Raw genomic sequence first — 20487 nt, 5'->3', positions numbered from 1 at the left:
GTTTGATAAGGTTTTTGCCAGTAGTACGACTAATTGCCTTAGCTTAAGTGGGAAAGGTGCTACCTGAGCCAAATGGGTTTTTAGTGCTATATGTGCCTTCTTCTGGGTTGGACGTATTAATTAAACTAATTTAATATTTTAGTTGTGAGTTTCAAAATAGTACTCGTAAAACATTAAAAAGCATACACTACACCTGGTAGTTAACGACTTTAAAAGAAAACTTGGTTATTTTTTTCTTAAATATGAAAATATTGAAAACTGTGTAGATTATTGGAGTGATAGATGCCATTTTTTGCGTATAACATGGCAATTAAGCTTTATTTTTATACCATTTCCCATTAGTATTGTGTTCAATTTAGACCAACTTTATATGAGCTGTAAACAATCGTTGCCAGGCAGTTCCTTATCGGGGTTTTTAAATCGATTTAGCTATCAAAGATATCATTTCGTTTTCCAGTAATTGATATATTTACGGATAGTATGGCTACAATGCGTAAGAACTTGTCAATTGAAACTTTTAAATATTCTTTTGAATGGTAGCTAAATTCTGTATAGCACTGCAAGGCCGACTATACATGATTCTAAGCGTAACTTGTTATTAATTTTATTTTATTTTATTTTATAAATTTAAATAATGCATAGAGCGAAGTAGCGGGCAAATCATCAAATGTCTTGACCATTTTCTCATATCTAAGAGAATTTTATTTAACTTTGATTGTGTTGAAATACATTGTTAATCATTTTCTCTCTCAAATCTCAATGGGTACAATTAAAGTTCGATAGTTGCGACATGGCGTGCTGCTGTGAAATAATTGGACTAGCCTGCGTCGTGGCTCTTATATTGAGTATTGCGGCAAAGGCGCCTTATCAGATGAGAATGTTTTTTGTGCTGTTTGGAGCGGGTGTCATTGTCACAGTGTGTATTCCCTTTATGATTCTGCGACCAAAGGACTATCGCAATGGACTGTAAGTAAAGATGATCATCATTTGATAACATGTATAATTATGATTTATTTTCCTGATAGTGTGCCCTCTTGGTGCTTTGTTCAGCTGTGCAAATTGATGGGAATTTCCATGGAGGTGCGTGGCGTGGAGAATGTGAAAAGAGATCATGGAAGTGTTGTGCTAATGAATCATCAGAGCGCATTGGATTTATGTGTGCTCGCTCACCTTTGGCCGGTGATTGGAAGGTCAACTGTTGTGGCCAAAAAAGAAATTCTTTACATCCCATTCTTTGGATTTGGCGCTTGGCTCTGGGGCACCTTGTACATTAACCGTTCCCGGAAGACTGATTCTATCAATTCCCTGCAAAAGGAGGCAGTGGCGATAAAAGAACGCAATTGCAAGATTTTAGTCTTCCCGGAGGGTACACGCAACTCCAAGGATACCCTGTTGCCGTTCAAGAAAGGTTCTTTCCACATTGCCCTACAAAGCAAGTGCACAATACAGCCTGTGATCATATCGAAATATTCGTTCTTTGACGAGGAGAAGAAAGCCTTCCGACCAGGTCATGCTGTAATCAATATTCTGCCCGAAATATCAACAGAGGATTATGAAAAGGAAGATATGGATAAACTGATCGATCATTGCCGTTCAACCATGCAACAGGAATATACCCGACTGAGTAAATCGACACAAGCCTCAGTCTTAAAAAAGCAGTCGTAAAACTGGATTAGAATAAAATAAACCTCAGGTTACACACATTTTCGGTATTTTTAACAGAGTCGAACAATATTGTATGATAATATTATGAAATCAAAGCAGATATGTAAATACTATATAGCCAATATGAACTAATTTTATAGTGTTAAGTTATATGGATAACTTTACTGTATTTTTGATTAATTTTAACTGTTATTGCCTTTTACGCAAGTTATACATACTTATCATGTGCGGGTTTGACACCATTATAATGCCAAAGCCAAAACAAATTTAAAAAACCGGAACGAGCAGCAGGTTTTTCCATTAGAACATTACCTTCAAACTTTAAGCTGGTATAGGAAAAACTAATAAATCAAATGATTGAAGACAAACATTAATTAATTTGTCTAAATTTTTATAATTTTTCATTACATTGTTAATATCCAAACATGCTTACGAATAGTTAAGAGTAATTTAAAAAAAAAAAAATTGATTTCAAATACGCGCCTGAACATATTTTTACGAAATCAAGGCTGCCAGACATTCAATTAAACGATAAATTTGCTGAATAAGTTAATTTTTCAGTCGTGAACCAAATCAGTCATTTAGCTCATTTTCTTTAAATTTGCAATTAAAAATTAACTTTAAGAAAATTCGAAATTACATAAAATTAAGTTAAGCATTTTATTGAAGGCTTGAGTTTTCATCCCAAGGGGAAGTAGTTACAAATTTAATTCTAAAAAAAAATATTTACAAATGCAGAAAATTCCAACAAAACTTCTGCAAAAATTTAAAAAGTTCTAGCTTCAAGTTAAGCCATTGTCAAAAAGAAGGTGGACAATTTTTAAGTTACCAATTTTGACATTTTACCCAAAATGTCATTTTACACATTGCCAGACCTGTGAATTTTACAGGGTGGCAACCTTTCGGTCGGGTGGCAAAATTTGGGCCAGCTGGCGACTCTATTAATTAGTTCGCTGTTTAAAAATAAGCAAAACAAAATGCCAACAAATGGTCACAAATATAGCATTTTGCTGCCCACTTACAATGAAAAGGACAATTTACCAATTATCATATGGCTAATTGTGAAATACATGAAAGCCAGGTGAGTACCTACCGTACTTTTCTGGAAATTACTTATGAAGTCGACCCTACAGCGGCTACGATTACGAGGTGATTATTATTGACGACGGCAGTCCGGATGGCACATTAGACGTGGCTAAGGATTTGCAGAAGGTTTATGGTGAAGACAAAATTGTTTTGCGACCAAGGACCGCTAAGCTGGGTCTGGGCACCGCCTATATACATGGGATTAAGCATGCTACCGGCGATTTTATTATTATTATTGATGCCGATTTGAGTCATCATGTGAGTATATGAGCAAGTTTATACGACAGCTTAAGTCGGTAAACACGGGAAGTGAAGTCCGTTTGTAGTGCAACCGTTTATCGCTTTGAATATAATAGAAAATCAGCCCACATAATAGTCAATATAAACTCAAATTAATGTCAGCTGTAGAAATTTAAAAATGTTGTTTGTAAAATCAGGTTTAACTGCCTTGTTAACTTGTTAATACGATTACAAGTGGTTTCACTGACTCATAAAATGATAACAAGTTAACGGTTTTTGTTTTATTTCAGCCCAAATTTATACCTGAGTTTATTAAGCTGCAAAAGTCTGGCGACTATGATATTGTATCGGGAACACGTTATGCAGGCGACGGCGGCGTCTATGGTTGGGATTTCAAGCGCAAGCTCATCTCACGTGGCGCCAACTTTCTATCCCAGGTGCTGTTGCGTCCCAATGCCAGCGATTTAACGGGCTCCTTCAGGCTATACAAGAAACCAGTGCTGGAGAAATGCATTGCCAGCTGTGTGTCCAAGGGATATGTCTTTCAAATGGAGATGTTGGTGCGGGCACGTCAGCACAACTTTACTATTGCCGAGGTTCCAATAACATTTGTAGATCGCATCTATGGCACCTCCAAACTTGGCGGCACGGAGATCATTCAGTTTGCCAAGAATCTGCTCTATCTATTTGCCACCACCTGAATATATTGACAACAATAAAGCTAAACGAATGACTTAAGAATTTTTTTTAATTTTAAATTTGTAATTTTTGGATTTTTTTTTTAGCTTTTTGTACATTTGGTAAGTTAAGAATTTTACATACAACTAATGAATTATGCATGAGAATTTGTTTAGCGATATTTGTATAATTCAGAATTATAATTTCATTTCTTTAAGTTTTCTTGTAATCTTTGTTCATATATGTATGTATAATTTGAATAATGATAGCTAATTTTAATTGATTGAGGCGGATTTTTGCCTCTATTAATTACTCAAGTTAAAAACTTTGTGCTGGTTATCGGGATTGCCATAAAGTGTGCCACAGTCATCCTCCAGGGCGTCGGCAGTGCTGCCACCATAATTCTTTAGCGCCAACGTGAGAAGATCATTGCGATCCTTAAGGGCTAATACCACAAATGCACCATTTGGCAGTATCTCGCAGGTGCTGATCTGTGCGGGCGGCTTAAAAACGGCCAGGGATTTGGCTGAAAGGGAAATCGAAGGTTAGAAATTAACTACAACATTTAAACAGTAATTATACAATATATAGATTTTTTTTGCGAAGAAAACTTATTGGCTTTTTATTTTAAAAATGGAATCTAATTTTTAATAAACACTTTCTATAAGTCAAAACTAAAAAATAAAAAGCCAAGATGTTTTTTAAATTTTACACATATGAATATTCACTCACCTGTGCTCAACTCCCACATTCGTATGGCGCTGTCGCGACCCTCCTTGTCGTAGGACAACAACACCTTTCCAAGTGGATCCAGTTTCAAGTATGTGACGGGCGCATTGTGTCCAATCAACGTGCACTTGCAATTGCCCGTAACTAGATCCCATATCAAGATTTTGGCATCCTCCAGACCGGCAATGACACAGGCATTCAATTGAGATATGGCTAAGGACACCGTATTACAGCTTGGCTTCCATTTCTTGAACAAAGTGCCGCTCTGCAGATCATAGACAACAATGAAGTTGGGCGTCGTCGGCTCATTCAGCTCCTTGGCCACCACACTGACATAGGAGCCCTCGTGTGTGATGGCCGACAACGAAGTGACAAAATCATGATGCGGAATACGAAGATCATAGAGCAATTTACGCTGCGACAAATGCCAGACGAGCAGTGGGAAAGGCTTCTGTGTCTCATCGCCGCAAACGAGAATACTGAAAAGCAAAATAGATTCAATTACAATCGAAATGGAATTAAAACTATTTCATAATGCTCACCGTCCATCGCCAGAGACCAGCAATGAGTTGAGAAAACGATCTTCGCCTGCTTTGAAGGTAGTCACACAATCGCCCGACTCCAGATTCATGAGATTCACATACATTCTATTGCGCGAGAGACAAACCAAGTGATTCTGATCATGCTGTCCAAAGTAGGGCATCTTCTGGTTCATCACGCCCTTGAGTGTGACCTGAGGAATAGAATTAAAATATTTATATAGAAATAAAGTATTAAAAAAAAAGAACTCCTGTTATATAGCCCACCTTAAACTTGCCCTCGTCCAGGTTAATGACACGAATCTCTCGTCGACAGAGGACAGCTGCTTCATAGTTGCCAACTGGACACATGGCCGTAGGCTGCTGTATTCCATGGAGTTCACGTATGCGACAACAGTTCTTCACATCCCATATGCAAATCTCGGCACGCTCCGTGGACATGGAGGCGACATAGCAACCCGGTTGTGGCAGATTCGTTAACACATCGTATCCTTTGATGATGGGCTTGGTATCGTCTTCAGTTAATTGCTTATCATTGGCATTGTCATCATCATTATCATTGGCATCCAGTTCGTTATTGAGAATCTCAAGAAAGGCGAACTCCAGCTCATTGGTATACTCCCACCAGGATCGTATCTTCTCATCGTCCTTGAGCAAGGACGACTCTTTAAGCCGCGTTTTCAGATAGTATTTCATAAGCGTATAGAACTGTTGGCCATCGTAGCTAAGTTCATGAAGATATCGTATGAGAAAGTGCTTGAGGAAATTGATATGCACATAGCCAGAAGATTCCTTTGTAATGCCAGCCAACCATTCGGCATGGAGAAGGTCGTGCATTAGATGCTCGGGCCCCGTGGCATGCACCTTGTTGGCGATCCACTGCAGATCCGTAAAGTAGAAGCAATTGAAGAGTATGTCAATCTTGTGCGACGCCGGTTTATCCTCGATCACCGCACAAAAGTGATGATAAGGCAGTTTTAAGTACTTCTGATAGTTGTAGCTGTAAGAGAAGTAGATAATTAGGTTAGATTAAACCAAGAAATGTGGGTTTTCTGCTGTGGACCAAGAATTGTAAATGGTAAATACATTGGGATGATTTAGTTCTCTTACGTTTTGGCGCCAGAGCTTCCTTTAAACTCGCTGTCCTGACGATCGAAGTAGTCCCGCAGAGCTTCATGTACCAGCCACTGTTTCTGCGCATACCTCGCCAGGATGGCACGTCCGAAGCTTCTGTCCGCTATTCTAATATTCTTAAGGTTTAATAGCATTGGTCCCATCAACCAACAGAACTTGGACCATATCTTGAAGGCGACCTGCGCCTCCAGTTGTGTAATCTTTTGAAATACGCCCAAGCAGTCGCTTTCCCGTATGCCCCATGGCGACAATCGTACGATTAGGAGCAACAATTCCACTTGATCCGCGGTAAATTTACTCTCCAACACCTGTAGTATCTTGCTGGAGATGTCACCAATCTCACTAATGGGTTGAGCCACATGTCCCAGCCAGGCGAGCCACCACAATGACTTTGCATGGTAGGGTGTCTTGCCATGCAGTGATTTCCAGTCGTCGGGCAACTTAAGTGCTCCATTTGCCGCATAGAAATCGCCACCGCCGGAACTGAGTATATCGTGCCATTGACGTTCCGTGAACTGACGCAACCGGAGGAAACAACGCTGTGGAATGCCCAACTGCGCCAGCGCGGCGAGCATATCAAATGAATTACCATCAGCTCCAGCATCGGATGCATCCTCTTCCTCCATGTCGCTGACGGTGAGAATCAGTTTGCCACAACTGCCCAACTGCATGGGAAGCCAATCCAGTGCATCATCCCGCTGTAGTGCATCCAATCCATCGATGATGAGCACAAAGAAACGCTGTTGTCTTCCGAGAATCTCTCTTATCACTCCAGCATAAGCCTCCAGTGTCTGTGCGGGCAAGGAAAGGGTGTTAATTTGAATTAATAAGGAGAAGCTACAGTAATGTACTTACATGTGGCACCTGACATTGTTGTCCAGTTTCCAGTACCGACATTTGGTTGGCAATGGAACCCAACAAGGAGCTGAGGTCCGAGGAGCGAGCACTCAGATTGGCATATCTATAAGGGAAGGAGAGATTCAAGATAAGCTGATTATCAAAAAAGTTGGAGCAGTACAGTAGAGTGAGCTCGACAGCGAGATACCCTCTATTATTACCTTCGAAAATAAATATTAAATATAACAAAATTAAATAAACAATTTAATAACAACATTTTTAAAACTTTCGAAAAGAAAACAATCCAATTAAAATATATACAGACTAACTCAAAAATTATGTCAAATTTTAAATATATTATTTAACTGGACAATCAATCTTGAGGACATAAGATCATTGAGATTTCAAAGGAAATTTGTTAGCTTCCTTAATGAAACATGATACAGTAACATGGACTACACCGAAATTTCTATAATCGTAGTCCGCGTAAAACTTATATTTGTATATACTTTATACTTTATAATTTTCAAATATTTTAATTTTAAAGGTTCGAAAAACCATTACTTTCTTTCTATTACAATAAAATTTACGGAATAAATACATAAAGAGAAATTCCAAATTGAGAGGCTCTAGCTCCTCATTAGGACAGACAGACATACAGACAGGGATAAATCGATTGTTGTATACTAAACGTTCCAAAAATATAATATGAAGCGCTAACCTGAGCACCAGCTGTGCCTCCGGTTTCCAGCGATGCACATTCTCCATGATTTTGGAGACAAGCACACTCTTGCCACTCCCCCGCGAGCCGGAGACAATCAGGGGCTGAGCAGTGGAATCTCGGATGTAACGCTTCACATCATTCATAATGTCAAAATTTGCCGAGTTTTGAGCGAGCAACTTGGAATAGTGTCCAATCAGCTGCAATTCCTCGAGCAGCACACGATCCACGCCCAGCGTGTTATAGGGTATGCTCTTCTGATGATGCTCCTCAAAAATGACCGTTAGGGATTTATCGAGAAGACTTTCAATTACCGCCGAGAGTTCATTGTCCAGTATGTTCATGGTTGGCAGAAGACGAATGAGATTCTTTTCGCAAAGTTGGTTCTTGAGCTCCGCATAGATGCGAGTGATGCGACGTAGAACCTCCAGCTCCAGTTGACTGGCATTATCCGGAGCACGTGAATATTGAGCTCCAGTTTGTATCCAAATGCAACGCTTTGCAAGCTCTTGGCTCATCAGTACCGTATTGTTGATCTCCTGCTCCACAACGGTGGTCAGATACGAATCCTTCACATCGTCGGAGAATAGACGGAGCAGCACGGAGAGAAGCTCGTTAAGCTCACCGTTTACCTGATTGGAGTAGGGATCAATCTGTTGGGTGAACAGACGATGGCACATCGGTTGATACGAGTTGTCAATGGTGTACCATTTCTCCAGCAGCAATTTCTCCGTATCGCTAGCCGCGCTCAGCACCGAGGTGAAGTCCTGGCTTTCAATCGTGAGCGGAAGCATCGGAGTACCCAATGTGGAGCCAAGAAAGAGGATTGGTATTATGTAGGCGCCGGCAACATGACGCGTTATCTCGCACAGACAATTGGCAGCCTCCTCGTGACCTCCTTGGGCTTCCAGCGGTGTTTGCGTCCAGCGCTTAACCTCCTGCAGCCTAGAGAAATCCTTCTTGGCATTCCCAATGCCCTGTCCCTCCTGTCCCTGACCCTGCATTGACGCCGTTCCCGTTGCCGTTCCCTCCTTCGTGGTCGTCTCGCTGTCATGGACATCAGCAATGATGAAATCGAATCCTTTGCTTTGGCACTTGCTTTTAAAATGTTTATACAGGCTGTAGATGACACGCTTGTGCTTCTTGTACTCGGTGCTATTATCGGCTAATATATAGATGACAATCTTCTTGTCTCGCTCAATCTTGCGGCCAGGCGGTGGTTTACCCTGCAGCACGCTCAGATTACCCAAACCTGGACTCGCATGTGCAACATCACTGGGCGCTCCCTGAGGTGTCGTACTATTCGAATCTGCAAGGAGATCGGGATAGGGATTAGGATTAAAGAGAAATTCCATTTAATTCATACATTTACCCTTTTCTGTTGCATTGTGCTTTGGCTGTGTTGTTGTTGTTTGCTGTTGTTGCTGCTGCTGTTGTTGAGAATTCCCATTTGAATCATTTGGCTGCATCGTCTCTGGCAACGCCTCCACATCTGCCAATGGAGCTCGTTTCTCATCCGTCTCATTCGCATCGTTGCTTAGCAGCGAATCCTTGTTATCCGCACTACTCTCCTGATAAGGTGGGGAACTGCAAAGTTTCGGAAATATTAGCAACTACAATTTTAAAAATCTCTTTTTGCTATTTTACTTACTCATCTGACTTTTCGGATGAGCTGTCCTTGTCCTTTTTCTTTTTTTGCCCGGAACTGCACACGTTGCCCATGTTAAAATTAAATATTTGTGCTTTTTCTTACTTACTTCACTTTTGTTTATACTTAAAATTGACTATTAATGTCCTGAAGAAAGAAAGAGAATTAATTAGAAAATTATGATATCTAAATAAAATTAAGCTTAAATTTAACCTACTCCAAGAAGTATGCTATACAAATTTCGGAAGCGTGTTGTAACAGTTCGATTTACTATTTAAACATGAGTTAGCTCACATTTTACGGAAAATAATGTTAAAAAAAAATCCTACATAATATTTTAAGTGCCTTACTCATTGTAGTAAAATTGAGGCAGAAGAAAAGCTCAGGACATGTTTAAAAATTAAGTCACATCTATCTCAATTAGTTTTATACTTTTCCAAAAACTATGCCTTACTTTTACGATTGAAATTAATACTATTATGGAATACAAAACAGGCTGGAATAGCAAGAAATTGGGTTGAGAGCGTATCTCAAGGGGCACATTAATATGTGTGTTCGTCTGGGGTCTTCAAGTGCCCCTATATCGATTAACTGCTGTGGCTTGAGGGGAATGTGGCATTTGAAAATGCCTAGGCTTGATTTTTATGCCAGGTACACATAAAACACTGGACGAAGCAGGGGGAGGTAGCACAAGCGTAAAATATGCAAGTATGTAGAAAATAAAAATAATACATGCTTCAACAAATTAATAATAATAACAATTATGATAATATTTAATCTTTTTGATTAATACTTATGCTATAGTTATTTAAACAACGTTTATTTTAATATTTTGTGTCTTCCACTTTCCACAACAGGTCAATGACAAAAACAACAAGACTTTAGAAGGAACGAATTCAATACGTCCTGTGCGAGGCCGACAGATAGAAAGAGAGTAAGAACAAGAGTAAAAGAGAAAAGACAGAAAGGGAGTGGGAGAGCGGCAGTGAGCGCATAGAGAGAGCGCATAAAAGCTCTTGTAACGCATGCTCTCTGCACAAGTTTAATAGAGATTTTCTGCGTTTGAATTGGCATTGGCGTTAATCAAGTGGCCGCCTGGGTGGGTGGGATGGTGTTCGTTTTGGATGGGTTAGTGGGTTGGTGGGTTCGTTGTTCTGGTCTGGTCTTGGTCTGGATTTTTGTGTACACGCTTAAAAATTGTTGACGCGCAAACGGCTGGACTTCCCCTCTGCCTCCCTTTGCCTACACTTGGAACTTATGCGCTTCGTTCAGTTAAATATATTTATTGGATATCAAAGTATTTTCAATCGCGCAACGTTTTTTTTCTTCTTTTTTTGCTTTAGTTTGCGCTATAAATAAACGCATTTTATATATACATTTTCAATTTTTTTTATCTGGTTCGACATTTTGTCGCGCATTTGTCGCACAGTTTTTGTTGTTGTTTTATTTGAATATTTCTCAATATCAATTAATATGTCACAGCATTTCTTTAATCATCATAATGATGTTCGTTTTCGTTTCGTTTCTTTTTTTTGTATAATAATCTTTTTTATTTTGCGCATATTTCACTTACACTATGCGCTCAGCATGTGTGTATAAGTGTGAGTGTGTGTATGTGAGTGTATGCAGGTGTGTGTGTGTGTGTATGCATCGCTTAGTTGGTTATTTGATTTATTTAAATACACACATTTCTGGCACTTACTTTTCTTTACGCGCTTTTCGCACGCCTCCCCGCCGCACTTTCCCAACCGTTCTCTTGCCCGCTCCCGCTCCCGATCCCACAACCCACAACCCACAAACGATATTCTAATAAAACATTTCCCCACCCACTGCACTTGCAATTGCCGTTATTTGTTTTTGTTATTCTATTTTCTTTTCGTTTTTTATTATTCAAAGCGCTCTCAATTAATTGCTTAATCAAAACGTTTGCTTCACCTTTGCACTAAGACATTTTCGACTATATTTGGGGACAAAAAAAAGTAGAAACTGTTTTCTGCTCTGCGTTTTCTTTTTGGTTTTTTTTCCTTTTTTTTTAATATTCTTATTTTTCTCTTCTTCGTTTTTCAGTTGTGCGCGCTTTGGGTTAGTTTTTCCCGTTCTTGTGCGTTGCGTTCCGTGCCGTGCGTCGTTCTGCCAGCGACCGTTGGAAAATTTCTCGAAGCCGAACGATAAAAGCTTCGGGCGAGAGCTTTCACACTCTCCCAAGCTCTCGTTTTTGGCGAGGGCTGGCAATGCGTAAGGAAAAGCGCAGTAGGTAGTAAATGTAAAAAGGGTAGCAACTCTTTCGAATGCGACCGTTAAAAGTGTATGCAAAAATGAAATTAGAGTAATTTGAAATTTTCATGAATTGTAATTGCTATGTAAGTAAATTGCATAGCTTTTTGTAACAGATAAATTGTATAAGTATTAAATAAATAAAAATAGTTAGTCAATATCTTTACGTAAATATACTCAACAAAATTCAAAACACTCTTAAAAACTTCCCCGATTGATAACTTGGGGCTTTCTTTTATTGTTTATTTGTTGAACTATTTAATAGAAACATTTTATTGAATTTGTAGGTTTCTACTAATCAGATTGTAAATTGAAGATTGAGTATTTTGATTAAAAATAATAAATAATTTCTTTATAAGCCAACTGGCTATCTTATTTCCAACAAATAAAGGAAATTAATTTTATCACTGCAAAAAATTCGAGAAGTTGTTGGAAAAAGGGGCTAAAGTGTGTCAAACCATTTTCAAGTGGTAAATAATTAATTTAAAAATTAATATAGAAAGTTGTAAAGATATTTAAATAAATATAAGGCTAGCTAAATTTCTAAAACTTTAAGATTATAAGTTTCAAGTTCTTATAATATAATTTTCTTTTTTAATTATTATATTATATATAAAAAAATTAATTTAAATCTTTTAGATTTAAAGTCTTTCAATTCCATCAGTTGGGACACAAACCAGCTGCATGATGAGTCCATTATTTGATTCTCCTTGCGCCTCTCAAAACACAAATTCAGACGGATGCTGGCACTCTCTCCAACTGTCAGAGATTGTGGAAGAGAGCGAAAGGACCAAAACTTTCAGCAGCTGGGCTGCATTTCGTGTTGATTCGCCAAAGTGTGCAGATTGCAATTAGCAAGAATCGCAAAGAAATTGGCTACAAGCTGATTAAAATTAATTAATATAATTGCTTAAAAATGCAGCAGAATTAAACTTATAAATTGATCAACTAAACGCAGATAAAGAAAAATCAAAATTGGAAAACTGCAGTCAAAATGAATCGCCTGCTTTTGCAGTTTCTGGTAACGACGATACTTGTCTATAAAGGTAAAGAATTAAAGATAAAACTAATTCACAATATAATGGATATAATGAGAAAGGTTTAATAAGTAAATTGAAAGAGAAAATTTGTTGAACGCTGAAAGTATTCAACTAAAATTTTGTTAACTGAAAAATGTATATGCTGTTGGTTATATAAGAATTTAGCCAATGCGCAGGTCCCAACTACAGATTGGATTGGGCACCCAGACCAACTGACTGACATGTGGCATAGACGTCAACACAAAATGGGTCAATGTTTTTGGGGGCAAAATCAGCCAGAGTCTAAGTTTTCCTGTATACGAAGATGGGAATCAAAACAAAAGGGCAAAACATCGGGTTTACTCTCATCACAGCTGTCATCGTACACATTTTTCTGTGACTTACATATTTTCTTTTATTATCCTTACAGTATTGTCAGTTCCCACCACCAGCTCCACAACCACGACCAGTATTGCGACGGGTGCACAAACCACCACGGAGATACCGCAACAGGATGACGATGATGATGATTGGGATGAGGGCGACGATTCTCTAGAGTCGGATGATGATGGAAGAGTTTATAAAAATCCACGCAATTCACCATCCACTGAATGTCCACGGGATGAGGAGCAGGCCACGCTTTTGGGTCAGAAATGTTTGAGGAAATGCTCCTCCGATGAGGATTGCAAGAGCAAGAAGAAGAAATGTCTATGCGACGGTGTCTGCGGCAATTCCTGCATCAAACCAGGTGAGTTACTAATCTCCTATTATTTTAAATGAAAGGATAACTCATCATTTATTTTCACTTATAGATCGCGAATGTCCAGAGCTGGCGCAACCCAGCTTGGGTCAGGTCACCGTCGGCGGACGTCACTTTGGAGCTCGCGCTTCCTACGCTTGTCCGCATGGCTATCATGTGGTTGGATTACAAAGTCGCCTCTGTCAGGCTGATGGCAATTGGGCAGGTGCCGAGCCAGCCTGCAAACAGAACAGTAAGTTGAAAAACATAGTTTAAATAGGTCATCCCAAAGATCTAAGCTAAACGTAAACTTATCTGAGAAGTGTTGCATACTAGGAAAATAATTCCAATTTAAGCAAAATTTCCTAATGTATTTTTCTTACGCTTAGTCTACTGCTTGAAGCCGCCACAGATTGAGCATGCCAGAAATTCGGCATTACCCGAGCAGGAGACATTCGATTTGGACTCAACGGTGCAATATCATTGCCATACAGGATATGTGACCAATGGATTTCCACGTGCCAAATGTTTGGCTATCGATAATCTGGCTAGTTGGTATGGACCGGATATTCAATGCGAACGTAAGTTAAGTTTATTGAAAGAATTTGATCTCATCATAAACCATTTAAATATCTACTTTCTCAACTACCTGTTATCTAATTAATTTGACAAAATTAGACCATTATAATAATAATTATAATAATTTTGGGAAAACTAGGCAAGAAACTAACAAAATCTAGAAGATTATCGTAAAAATAAACAAAAATTGAAAGGATATGATTTCAGGATCTTAAGATGTGGTTAGACTTGAGCTTGAAATACTTAGATAATATCGTACAAACTTATGAAAATAAAATTGATATGAAAGATTAAATTACTTTTGATAAATATTTACTTTCTCCACAGCACGCTCCTGTGGACAGCCTCCGGATCCGGCTTATGGCTGGCACGCTGGCGAGTGTTATACCTATGGCTGCAAGATAACCTATAACTGTGGCAACGGCTACGAGCTGGTGGGAAAACATGAGCGCTACTGTCAATCGGATGGTTCCTGGACGCCCAAGGAACTGCCCACCTGTGTGTGTAAGTATAATAATAATTTAATCTTATATTTTATCGTACTTATTTATGCCTTCATAATTTATCACTCCCCCAAAGCGGATAGCGCAAATGTAACCACAACCCAAGCGTCGTTGTCCTAAGCTAAACTAATTTTGAAACTTAAATTAACTTTTAAACTAAACTAAACTGAAATCGAATTGAAGTATAGCCCAAAAGTTTCAATAATCCTTCTATCCAAAATTTGTTAAGAATCGTTCTGCATTCAATGATAGCGTTAACCTAACCAAAAATAAAATATCCCATATATAAAAAAAAAAAACAAACAATGTTACAACATATTGTTAAAATTAAATACAAAAGTTGTTGTTGTTGGCATAAAAATGTTAATTGAATAAATAAAAGTTACCACAAATCTTAAGAAAATACTAAAAGAAACCTGCAGTTGTTTTATTTCTTGGTGATCGGTCCTGTTGCTTTGAATAGTCTTCCAAGAATAAGATTTGTGGTAACCTTTAGCCACGCATAGGTTCCGGTATGCCGTAGGGATTCGACGGCGTTCGTCAAAGCCAAACCTGTCCTAACCCAAGAGATTTTAACCAAACCGATTTTATCTGTCTAAAATAGCCTTGTTCAACAAAACAAATCCTTACATAATCTAATATCCCCTATCGTAACAAAACACAACTTAGTCAATTTTCATCTCTAATCTATCCTAGCCAAACCCAAGCAACCAAATTCGCTAAACATATAACCTAACCGAACTCTATCAGACCTCGGCTTAACTGGTCAAATTGAAACTATTAAAATCTTACCTGTTTTAACCTGACCCACTACCTTTGTCCTATTTCAACAAAAATTTTTCCTCGCCTATCCAAACCCCACTCAACCGAACCCCCAATCCAACCTGTCTGAAAAAAACCTAACTCATACCCTAACATTTCAGCCAAAAATTTTGTAGCCCAACTTAACATCGTAAGCTAATAACCCAACCCATTTAAACCATATTCCTATACCTACTATACTTAGGTAAGGTATTCTTCCTAACACCATTCTATCCTAACACCAACTAATCTTAACTATATGCAACCCAGTCTAAAACAAAAAGTTTCAATACATGCAAAAATTCATTTTTCTTAGTGGTTACCTCCGTGGTCTGTCCGACCCCAGAGAATCCGAAGAATGGCAAAGCCACATATACAACCCTGGCATACAACTCTGTGGTCAGTTACGAGTGTCGTTATGGCTACACTTTGGTCGGAGAGAGTTCCAGTCGGTGTGGAGCCAGTGCCAAGTGGAGTGGCACAGTTCCAAGTTGCAAGGGTAAGTCCTCTGGGAATCAAAGAATATCATGGCATCTAAGACAATAAATTCTTGCAGAGATTAACTGCGGACATCCGGGAGTTCTCTACAATGGTTGGATTGAGAATATTGAAGCAGGCACCGGATTGGGAGCTAGCATCATCTTTCGGTGTCAGCCGGAGATGTTGATCAACGGACTGGGATCAAGTGTCTGTCAGATTGATGGAAGATGGCGTAATGCCTTACCCGAGTGTCTGGCACCCTGTGTGGTCCCTACCATATCACAGGGTTTCGTAATCCCCATTGAGATAACTACAGATGAGAATGGCACCACGATTATTACCCCGACGACGACGACAACGCAATCGCCCACTCAAATCGTAGGCGGTGTGGAAAAGGTGAAACATGGCACAGCTCTTGAGGTGAAATGCGATGATAACTATGAATTTCCGGTCTCTCTACTGAGTCCCCCGACGTGCAACAATGGCACCTGGAGCATTATACCACGTTGTGTGCCTGCCAGGTGCAAGAATATGCCCCGGCCCCCGAAGCATGGCATGGTTATGGCACCCAAGACGGAGCACGGAATGAAGGCAAGATTTAAGTGTAAGGATGGCTTTAAATTGGTCTCTCCCGAGGGTAAAGATGTCACAGATCCACATGATTATGTCTTAACGTGTTCGTTTGGCAACTGGACCGGTGAGACGCCCAAATGCGATGAGGTCTTCTGCTCCTTCCCCGGCTACATACCCAACGGAAAGGTGTTGCTTGTGGGCAACATGGGACTCTACGATTATCGTCCATATGTCAAGAAGATTGTCAACAACAAGCAGATTATGTATGACTGCGACAAAGGTTACGTGCTGGAGGTAAGTTTAATGAAAAAACTTATATTTTCTGCTGTTAATCCCTGAATTTGACATCGCTTTGCAGGTAGGTCCTCCCGGTGCTACCTGTGTGGGTGGCAAGTGGCGTCCTTTGGATCTGCCGCAGTGTCTGCTTGGCCAGCATCCGCGTCTACGCTGGAATCGACGAAGACGACGTCGTTCCTTGGAGCTGCGACAACTGCGCTCTGTTTATTTGCTGCGACGACAGCGTCAACTTCAACGACAGCTGACAGAGTACCAGTATTATCAGCCAGAAGGTAAGCAGGAAATTCTGTAGCGTTACTTTTCCCAACTATATAATCCAATTTGGTTACAGCTATACCTTCCGACTCTTCAGGACAACGCTTTAAGCGTGGATCTAATCCCAATCCTTCCGACATTGACTTGGCCTACTCGAAGTACTATCAGAAGATCAAGGAGCGTTATCATCGTTATGTGCGCAAGATCCTAGGACACAGTCGCCTGTACAAGCCGACGGCAAGTCCAATTCAAGATGGACACTGGTATAATCACTACAACAATCCGGAACTGGTCATGACGCGTAAGGTGAATCACTATGGCAATATTAATGAACTCCATGTCACTGCTGCGCCAGTGTTGGATACTCATCACAATCGTCTGCAAATGGAGCACAGTTCGAATGTGGCCCCAGCTTTAGTTTCCCGGAAATCTTACGTGAATGCAACACGTGAACTTATCGACCAGTTGAAATCCCAAATTGGGCGACGTCGCCGTAAACGCAACACGAGCATTGGATCCTCTCCACCCTCGGCGGCAACGCTACCAGATGCGGAACTGGATACCAGTGATGGTGGGGAGACTAGTAAAGCCTCGGGCGGCAAGAGATTGCGTGGTCCTTGCGAGGATCTCGACTGGGATTCGTTTGCAAACATAACCACAGTGCGTCCGGGAAAGGCACCCGGAAGGAATTCCGTCGGAATTATGCTACAACTGGAATGCAATGCGGGATTTAAGCTAAACATCAAGGGAGAGAATGCCACGGCAAGATGTATACGCGGCATCTGGAAACCAGACATTCCCAAATGCTTGTCCGCTCCCTGTCTGGTGCCAGCTGTGGAACATGGACGGTACTACAAGGTGGAACCGCATACGACGGAATTGAGTGATACACCCTCCTTGACACCACTCTCCACTTACGAGGAAATTCAATCCAATGAGTTTATCACGCTTGAATGCCTAGATGGCTTCAATATACAGGTAGATGGATGTTTTTAAAGCTGACAAGTTATCCGGAGTAAGCCATTCAATTTCTCTCTTTGGTCTTTCAGGGATCCGCTCAATTGCGTTGCGCCCATGGCTCCTGGTCGGTGAATGCCTTTTCCGAGTGCACCTCCGTTTCCTGCACCTTACCCAATATACCCGGTGTCATCTATGAGGCAAGTTAAACGAATAATCCCTTTAAAAACATCATTAATCAACTTCTGATTAGGGTGGTTATCGTGCTGGCTTGACCATTGGACACGGCAGCACGGTCAGCGTACGTTGTGAGCTCTCCACTAATACCAATCCCATAGAGATGTCCTGTCGCAAGGGTCTGCTTACTCCACCCAGCATACCCTGTGAATCGGGCTTACGCAAGTCGCGTCAGGAGCTGGAACATGCCACGCCCACGCCCACATCTCATAGCAAAATGGATCACAATGAGTTGGACGAGATTAATAATAACCATCATGACAACAATACGGATGAACACGATGACTACAAGATGTGTGGACACCCCAGTTTAACAGATGGCGCCTTGGTTTACAAGTAAATGGCACTAGGAGGTGGAGGAGTATCCACTTACATTACTTTATCCTTTTAGAAATGTGGACGGCGAGATCGATGGTGTTTATGAGAGCGGCACTGAGATCTTTTTCAATTGCATTCCAAATGCAGCCGGAGATCGTCAAACCTGGCGCATCATCTGTGACAATGGACAGTGGATTGGACGCTCCTACAACTGCGGTAGGTTGGAGGAGTCATCCTGAGTTATAATCTATATGTGAAACTTACAGAAAATGGCACCTGCTCCTTCAAGAACAACGAAGCCAATGTGGTGAGCTTCTATAATGATCTGGAAATACGCGAAGATGTTGTGGACTTTCCGCCGGGTGCTACCATCATATCCAGGTGCGTGAAAGCAGCAGTTGGAGTGCAGTAACTAACCCATAAGATTCTTTCCATTACAGATGCGTGGACATAGGGAAATTCTCGATGACTGGAAGTCATGAAAGGACTTGCATACACTCGGAATGGACGAATACGAAGCCCGTGTGCTCGGGACTCAATCAGGAAAATGACTATGCGAGTAGGTAGCAGAGAATATTTATTCAATCCTAAACCTAAACTATACTTATCTCAGTGGAGAAGGCACCCACTATACTATTCCGGCATAAAAATGGACCCATTGCCCAGAGCAACGATGGCAAGCTGATTGTGTATCCCGGATCAACGGTGCACATGGAATGTCTGTGGATGCGAAGATTTGGCAATCCGAAATGGAATGTCAGTCATACCTTCAAGTGGGTAGCGTCCGGATAAATGTGTTATCCACAGTCTAATTATCTAACAATTATTACTTAACTGTTTTTGAATGCTAGGAACTATACCGAGGGCTGGGTGACAGAAGCGGATGAGGGACGTGATTCAACATTGGAATATCGCTTGAGTATCTTCGATGCTGTGGCTGAGGATTCCGGAACATATTCGTGCATGACACCGGCGAGACATGAACATGCGGTTGAGGTGGTGGTGAAGGCGATTAATTGCCCGGAGATTCCGATACGTCGGGGCTTAATTGTGAATACGAACGATACGAAACTGAGCACACGCGTCCTGTTGTCCTGCTCGAATGGCAACTCGTTGTTTGGCGCATCGGAGCTGTTTTGCTTGCCCAGTGGCAATTGGAGCGCACTGTTGCCGGTTTGCGAGAGCGTGGAGTGCGGCGATATTCCGCTAATGCCTAATAATGTTAGCTCACCTCGCGTCTCCGTGCTGTCACGTGAGGTGGGCGGTCGGTCGGCATTCTCCTGCTCATCGGGTTACGGATTGCGCGGCCCTTCGGAGGCCATCTGTTTGCCTACGGGCGAATGGGCGACACCATTCCCCACCTGTGTCGAAGTGCAATGCGATAATCCCGGTGCACCGCAAAACGGTTACGCCCAAGGCTCGGCACCATATCGTGCCGGCGATGTGGTCCAATTCAATTGCAACCCGGAGTACATGATGCAAGGTCAGCCAATAATTGCCTGTCAGGATAACGGACGATGGTCGGGCGGTTTGCCCAAATGTGTCCAGGCATGTTCGTATCCTGGCACCGCCATCAGCGGTCGCATGTCCTCCGTCAAATTCTATTATGCCATCGGTGAGAGCATTACGTTCACCTGCGATGCCGGCTTGGAGCTTCGAGGCTCCAAAATTCTCAAATGCCAAAAAAATGGTAAATGGTCCAGTGCCATACCCACTTGTGTTACCAACGATGCGCCCGCTGGCGCCGTTGGCACGAATAAGCATCTGGCAACCATGGGTTAAGCGACCCAAGATTTTAATAACAACGAGTTGAGAATCAAAGTGATACTTATACATCTTATGTACTAACTACTGCACATTCAAAACACTGACACACACACACGTATGCTAATACATGTGACATTCTTGCAATTTTAACTGTAACTGTAACTGTATTACTACGTCATTTTACTAATAAATAAATGTTCAATCAAAAGAAAGAGAATTTGAATTTGCCGCCAAAAGTAGTGATCTTGCTTATGTTAGCCAACAGTTTAAATGTATATAACAGCTGGTTAGCAGTGTCATTTGAGTCCAACTGCTATTTAACAGTGCAGTAAACATTGGCAAATGTTTATATGGCGTTAAGCTGTATACATGTCAAGAAATACATGAAATTCTTGTTAAAATAATTATATT

The 20487-nt window shown here is 40.8% G+C and overlaps 4 protein-coding genes across 6 annotated transcripts; 3 read left to right on the top strand and 1 right to left on the bottom strand.

Annotated features, from left to right (window-relative positions):
* The first annotated feature begins 74 nt into the window (after positions 1-74).
* On the top strand, positions 75-2039 carry LOC117781166 (1-acyl-sn-glycerol-3-phosphate acyltransferase alpha). 2 transcript variants are annotated; one of them, XM_034617906.1, is made up of 3 exons: positions 75-144; positions 761-966; positions 1026-1665. In XM_034617906.1, exons 2-3 carry the CDS (start codon positions 791-793, stop codon positions 1663-1665), a joined length of 816 nt encoding a protein of 271 aa, XP_034473797.1. In that variant the 5' UTR covers positions 75-144; positions 761-790. The 2 variants fall into 2 exon arrangements, with proteins under 2 accessions (XP_034473797.1, XP_034473798.1); XM_034617907.1 differs by lacking the exon at positions 75-144 and having other exon boundaries at positions 791-966; positions 1026-2039.
* A 544-nt stretch (positions 2040-2583) lies between these two features.
* On the top strand, positions 2584-3732 carry LOC117780428 (probable dolichol-phosphate mannosyltransferase). The gene is made up of 3 exons (XM_034616953.1): positions 2584-2746; positions 2799-3009; positions 3282-3732. The coding sequence occupies exons 1-3, from the start codon at positions 2643-2645 to the stop codon at positions 3690-3692; spliced, it is 726 nt and encodes a 241-aa protein (XP_034472844.1). The 5' UTR covers positions 2584-2642; the 3' UTR covers positions 3693-3732.
* Positions 3733-3764: 32 nt separating this feature from the next.
* On the bottom strand, positions 3765-11451 carry LOC117780427. The gene is made up of 10 exons (XM_034616952.1): positions 10980-11451; positions 9281-9424; positions 9002-9216; positions 7630-8938; positions 6927-7032; positions 6048-6862; positions 5205-5937; positions 4941-5131; positions 4402-4877; positions 3765-4195 (listed from the first exon to the last, which is right to left on the bottom strand). Exons 2-10 carry the CDS (start codon positions 9349-9351, stop codon positions 3975-3977), a joined length of 4137 nt encoding a protein of 1378 aa, XP_034472843.1. The 5' UTR covers positions 9352-9424; positions 10980-11451; the 3' UTR covers positions 3765-3974.
* Positions 11452-12371: 920 nt separating this feature from the next.
* On the top strand, positions 12372-20282 carry LOC117782283 (protein lev-9). 2 transcript variants are annotated; one of them, XM_034619352.1, is made up of 16 exons: positions 12372-12597; positions 13001-13318; positions 13383-13562; positions 13699-13890; positions 14216-14392; positions 15509-15691; positions 15749-16539; positions 16604-16814; positions 16874-17775; positions 17847-17954; positions 18008-18327; positions 18383-18525; positions 18576-18690; positions 18750-18868; positions 18923-19082; positions 19161-20282. In XM_034619352.1, the coding sequence occupies exons 1-16, from the start codon at positions 12546-12548 to the stop codon at positions 20089-20091; spliced, it is 4902 nt and encodes a 1633-aa protein (XP_034475243.1). In that variant the 5' UTR covers positions 12372-12545; the 3' UTR covers positions 20092-20282. The 2 variants fall into 2 exon arrangements, with proteins under 2 accessions (XP_034475243.1, XP_034475244.1); XM_034619353.1 differs by lacking the exons at positions 15509-15691; positions 15749-16539; positions 16604-16814; ... (6 more) ...; positions 18923-19082; positions 19161-20282 and adding an exon at positions 14468-14694.
* The last annotated feature ends 205 nt before the right edge of the window (positions 20283-20487 follow it).

Source organism: Drosophila innubila, assembly GCF_004354385.1.
Source record: "Drosophila innubila isolate TH190305 chromosome 2L unlocalized genomic scaffold, UK_Dinn_1.0 4_B_2L, whole genome shotgun sequence".
Taxonomy (NCBI): domain Eukaryota; kingdom Metazoa; phylum Arthropoda; class Insecta; order Diptera; family Drosophilidae; genus Drosophila; species Drosophila innubila.
This window is presented reverse-complemented; position numbering and strand designations above follow the sequence as displayed.

Excerpts from the sequence above, each read along its gene's own strand:
- LOC117780428 (XM_034616953.1), top strand. The coding sequence starts at position 2,643 with ATGCCAACAAATGGTCACAAATATAGCATTTTGCTGCCCACTTACAAT. Across the intron at positions 2,747-2,798 it reads GTGAAATACATGAAAGCCAG|CGGCTACGATTACGAGGTGA; the intron begins GTGAGTACCTAC and ends TCGACCCTACAG. Across the intron at positions 3,010-3,281 it reads ATGCCGATTTGAGTCATCAT|CCCAAATTTATACCTGAGTT; the intron begins GTGAGTATATGA and ends GTTTTATTTCAG.
- LOC117780427 (XM_034616952.1), bottom strand. The coding sequence starts at position 9,351 with ATGGGCAACGTGTGCAGTTCCGGGCAAAAAAAGAAAAAGGACAAGGAC. Across the intron at positions 7,033-7,629 it reads GAGGCACAGCTGGTGCTCAG|ATATGCCAATCTGAGTGCTC; the intron begins GTTAGCGCTTCA and ends CTTCCCTTATAG. Across the intron at positions 6,863-6,926 it reads AACAATGTCAGGTGCCACAT|ACACTGGAGGCTTATGCTGG; the intron begins GTAAGTACATTA and ends TTGCCCGCACAG.
- LOC117781166 (XM_034617907.1), top strand. The coding sequence starts at position 791 with ATGGCGTGCTGCTGTGAAATAATTGGACTAGCCTGCGTCGTGGCTCTT. Across the intron at positions 967-1,025 it reads AAGGACTATCGCAATGGACT|TGTGCCCTCTTGGTGCTTTG; the intron begins GTAAGTAAAGAT and ends TTTTCCTGATAG.
- LOC117782283 (XM_034619352.1), top strand. The coding sequence starts at position 12,546 with ATGAATCGCCTGCTTTTGCAGTTTCTGGTAACGACGATACTTGTCTAT. Across the intron at positions 16,815-16,873 it reads CCAGTATTATCAGCCAGAAG|CTATACCTTCCGACTCTTCA; the intron begins GTAAGCAGGAAA and ends ATTTGGTTACAG. Across the intron at positions 18,526-18,575 it reads TGGACGCTCCTACAACTGCG|AAAATGGCACCTGCTCCTTC; the intron begins GTAGGTTGGAGG and ends TGAAACTTACAG.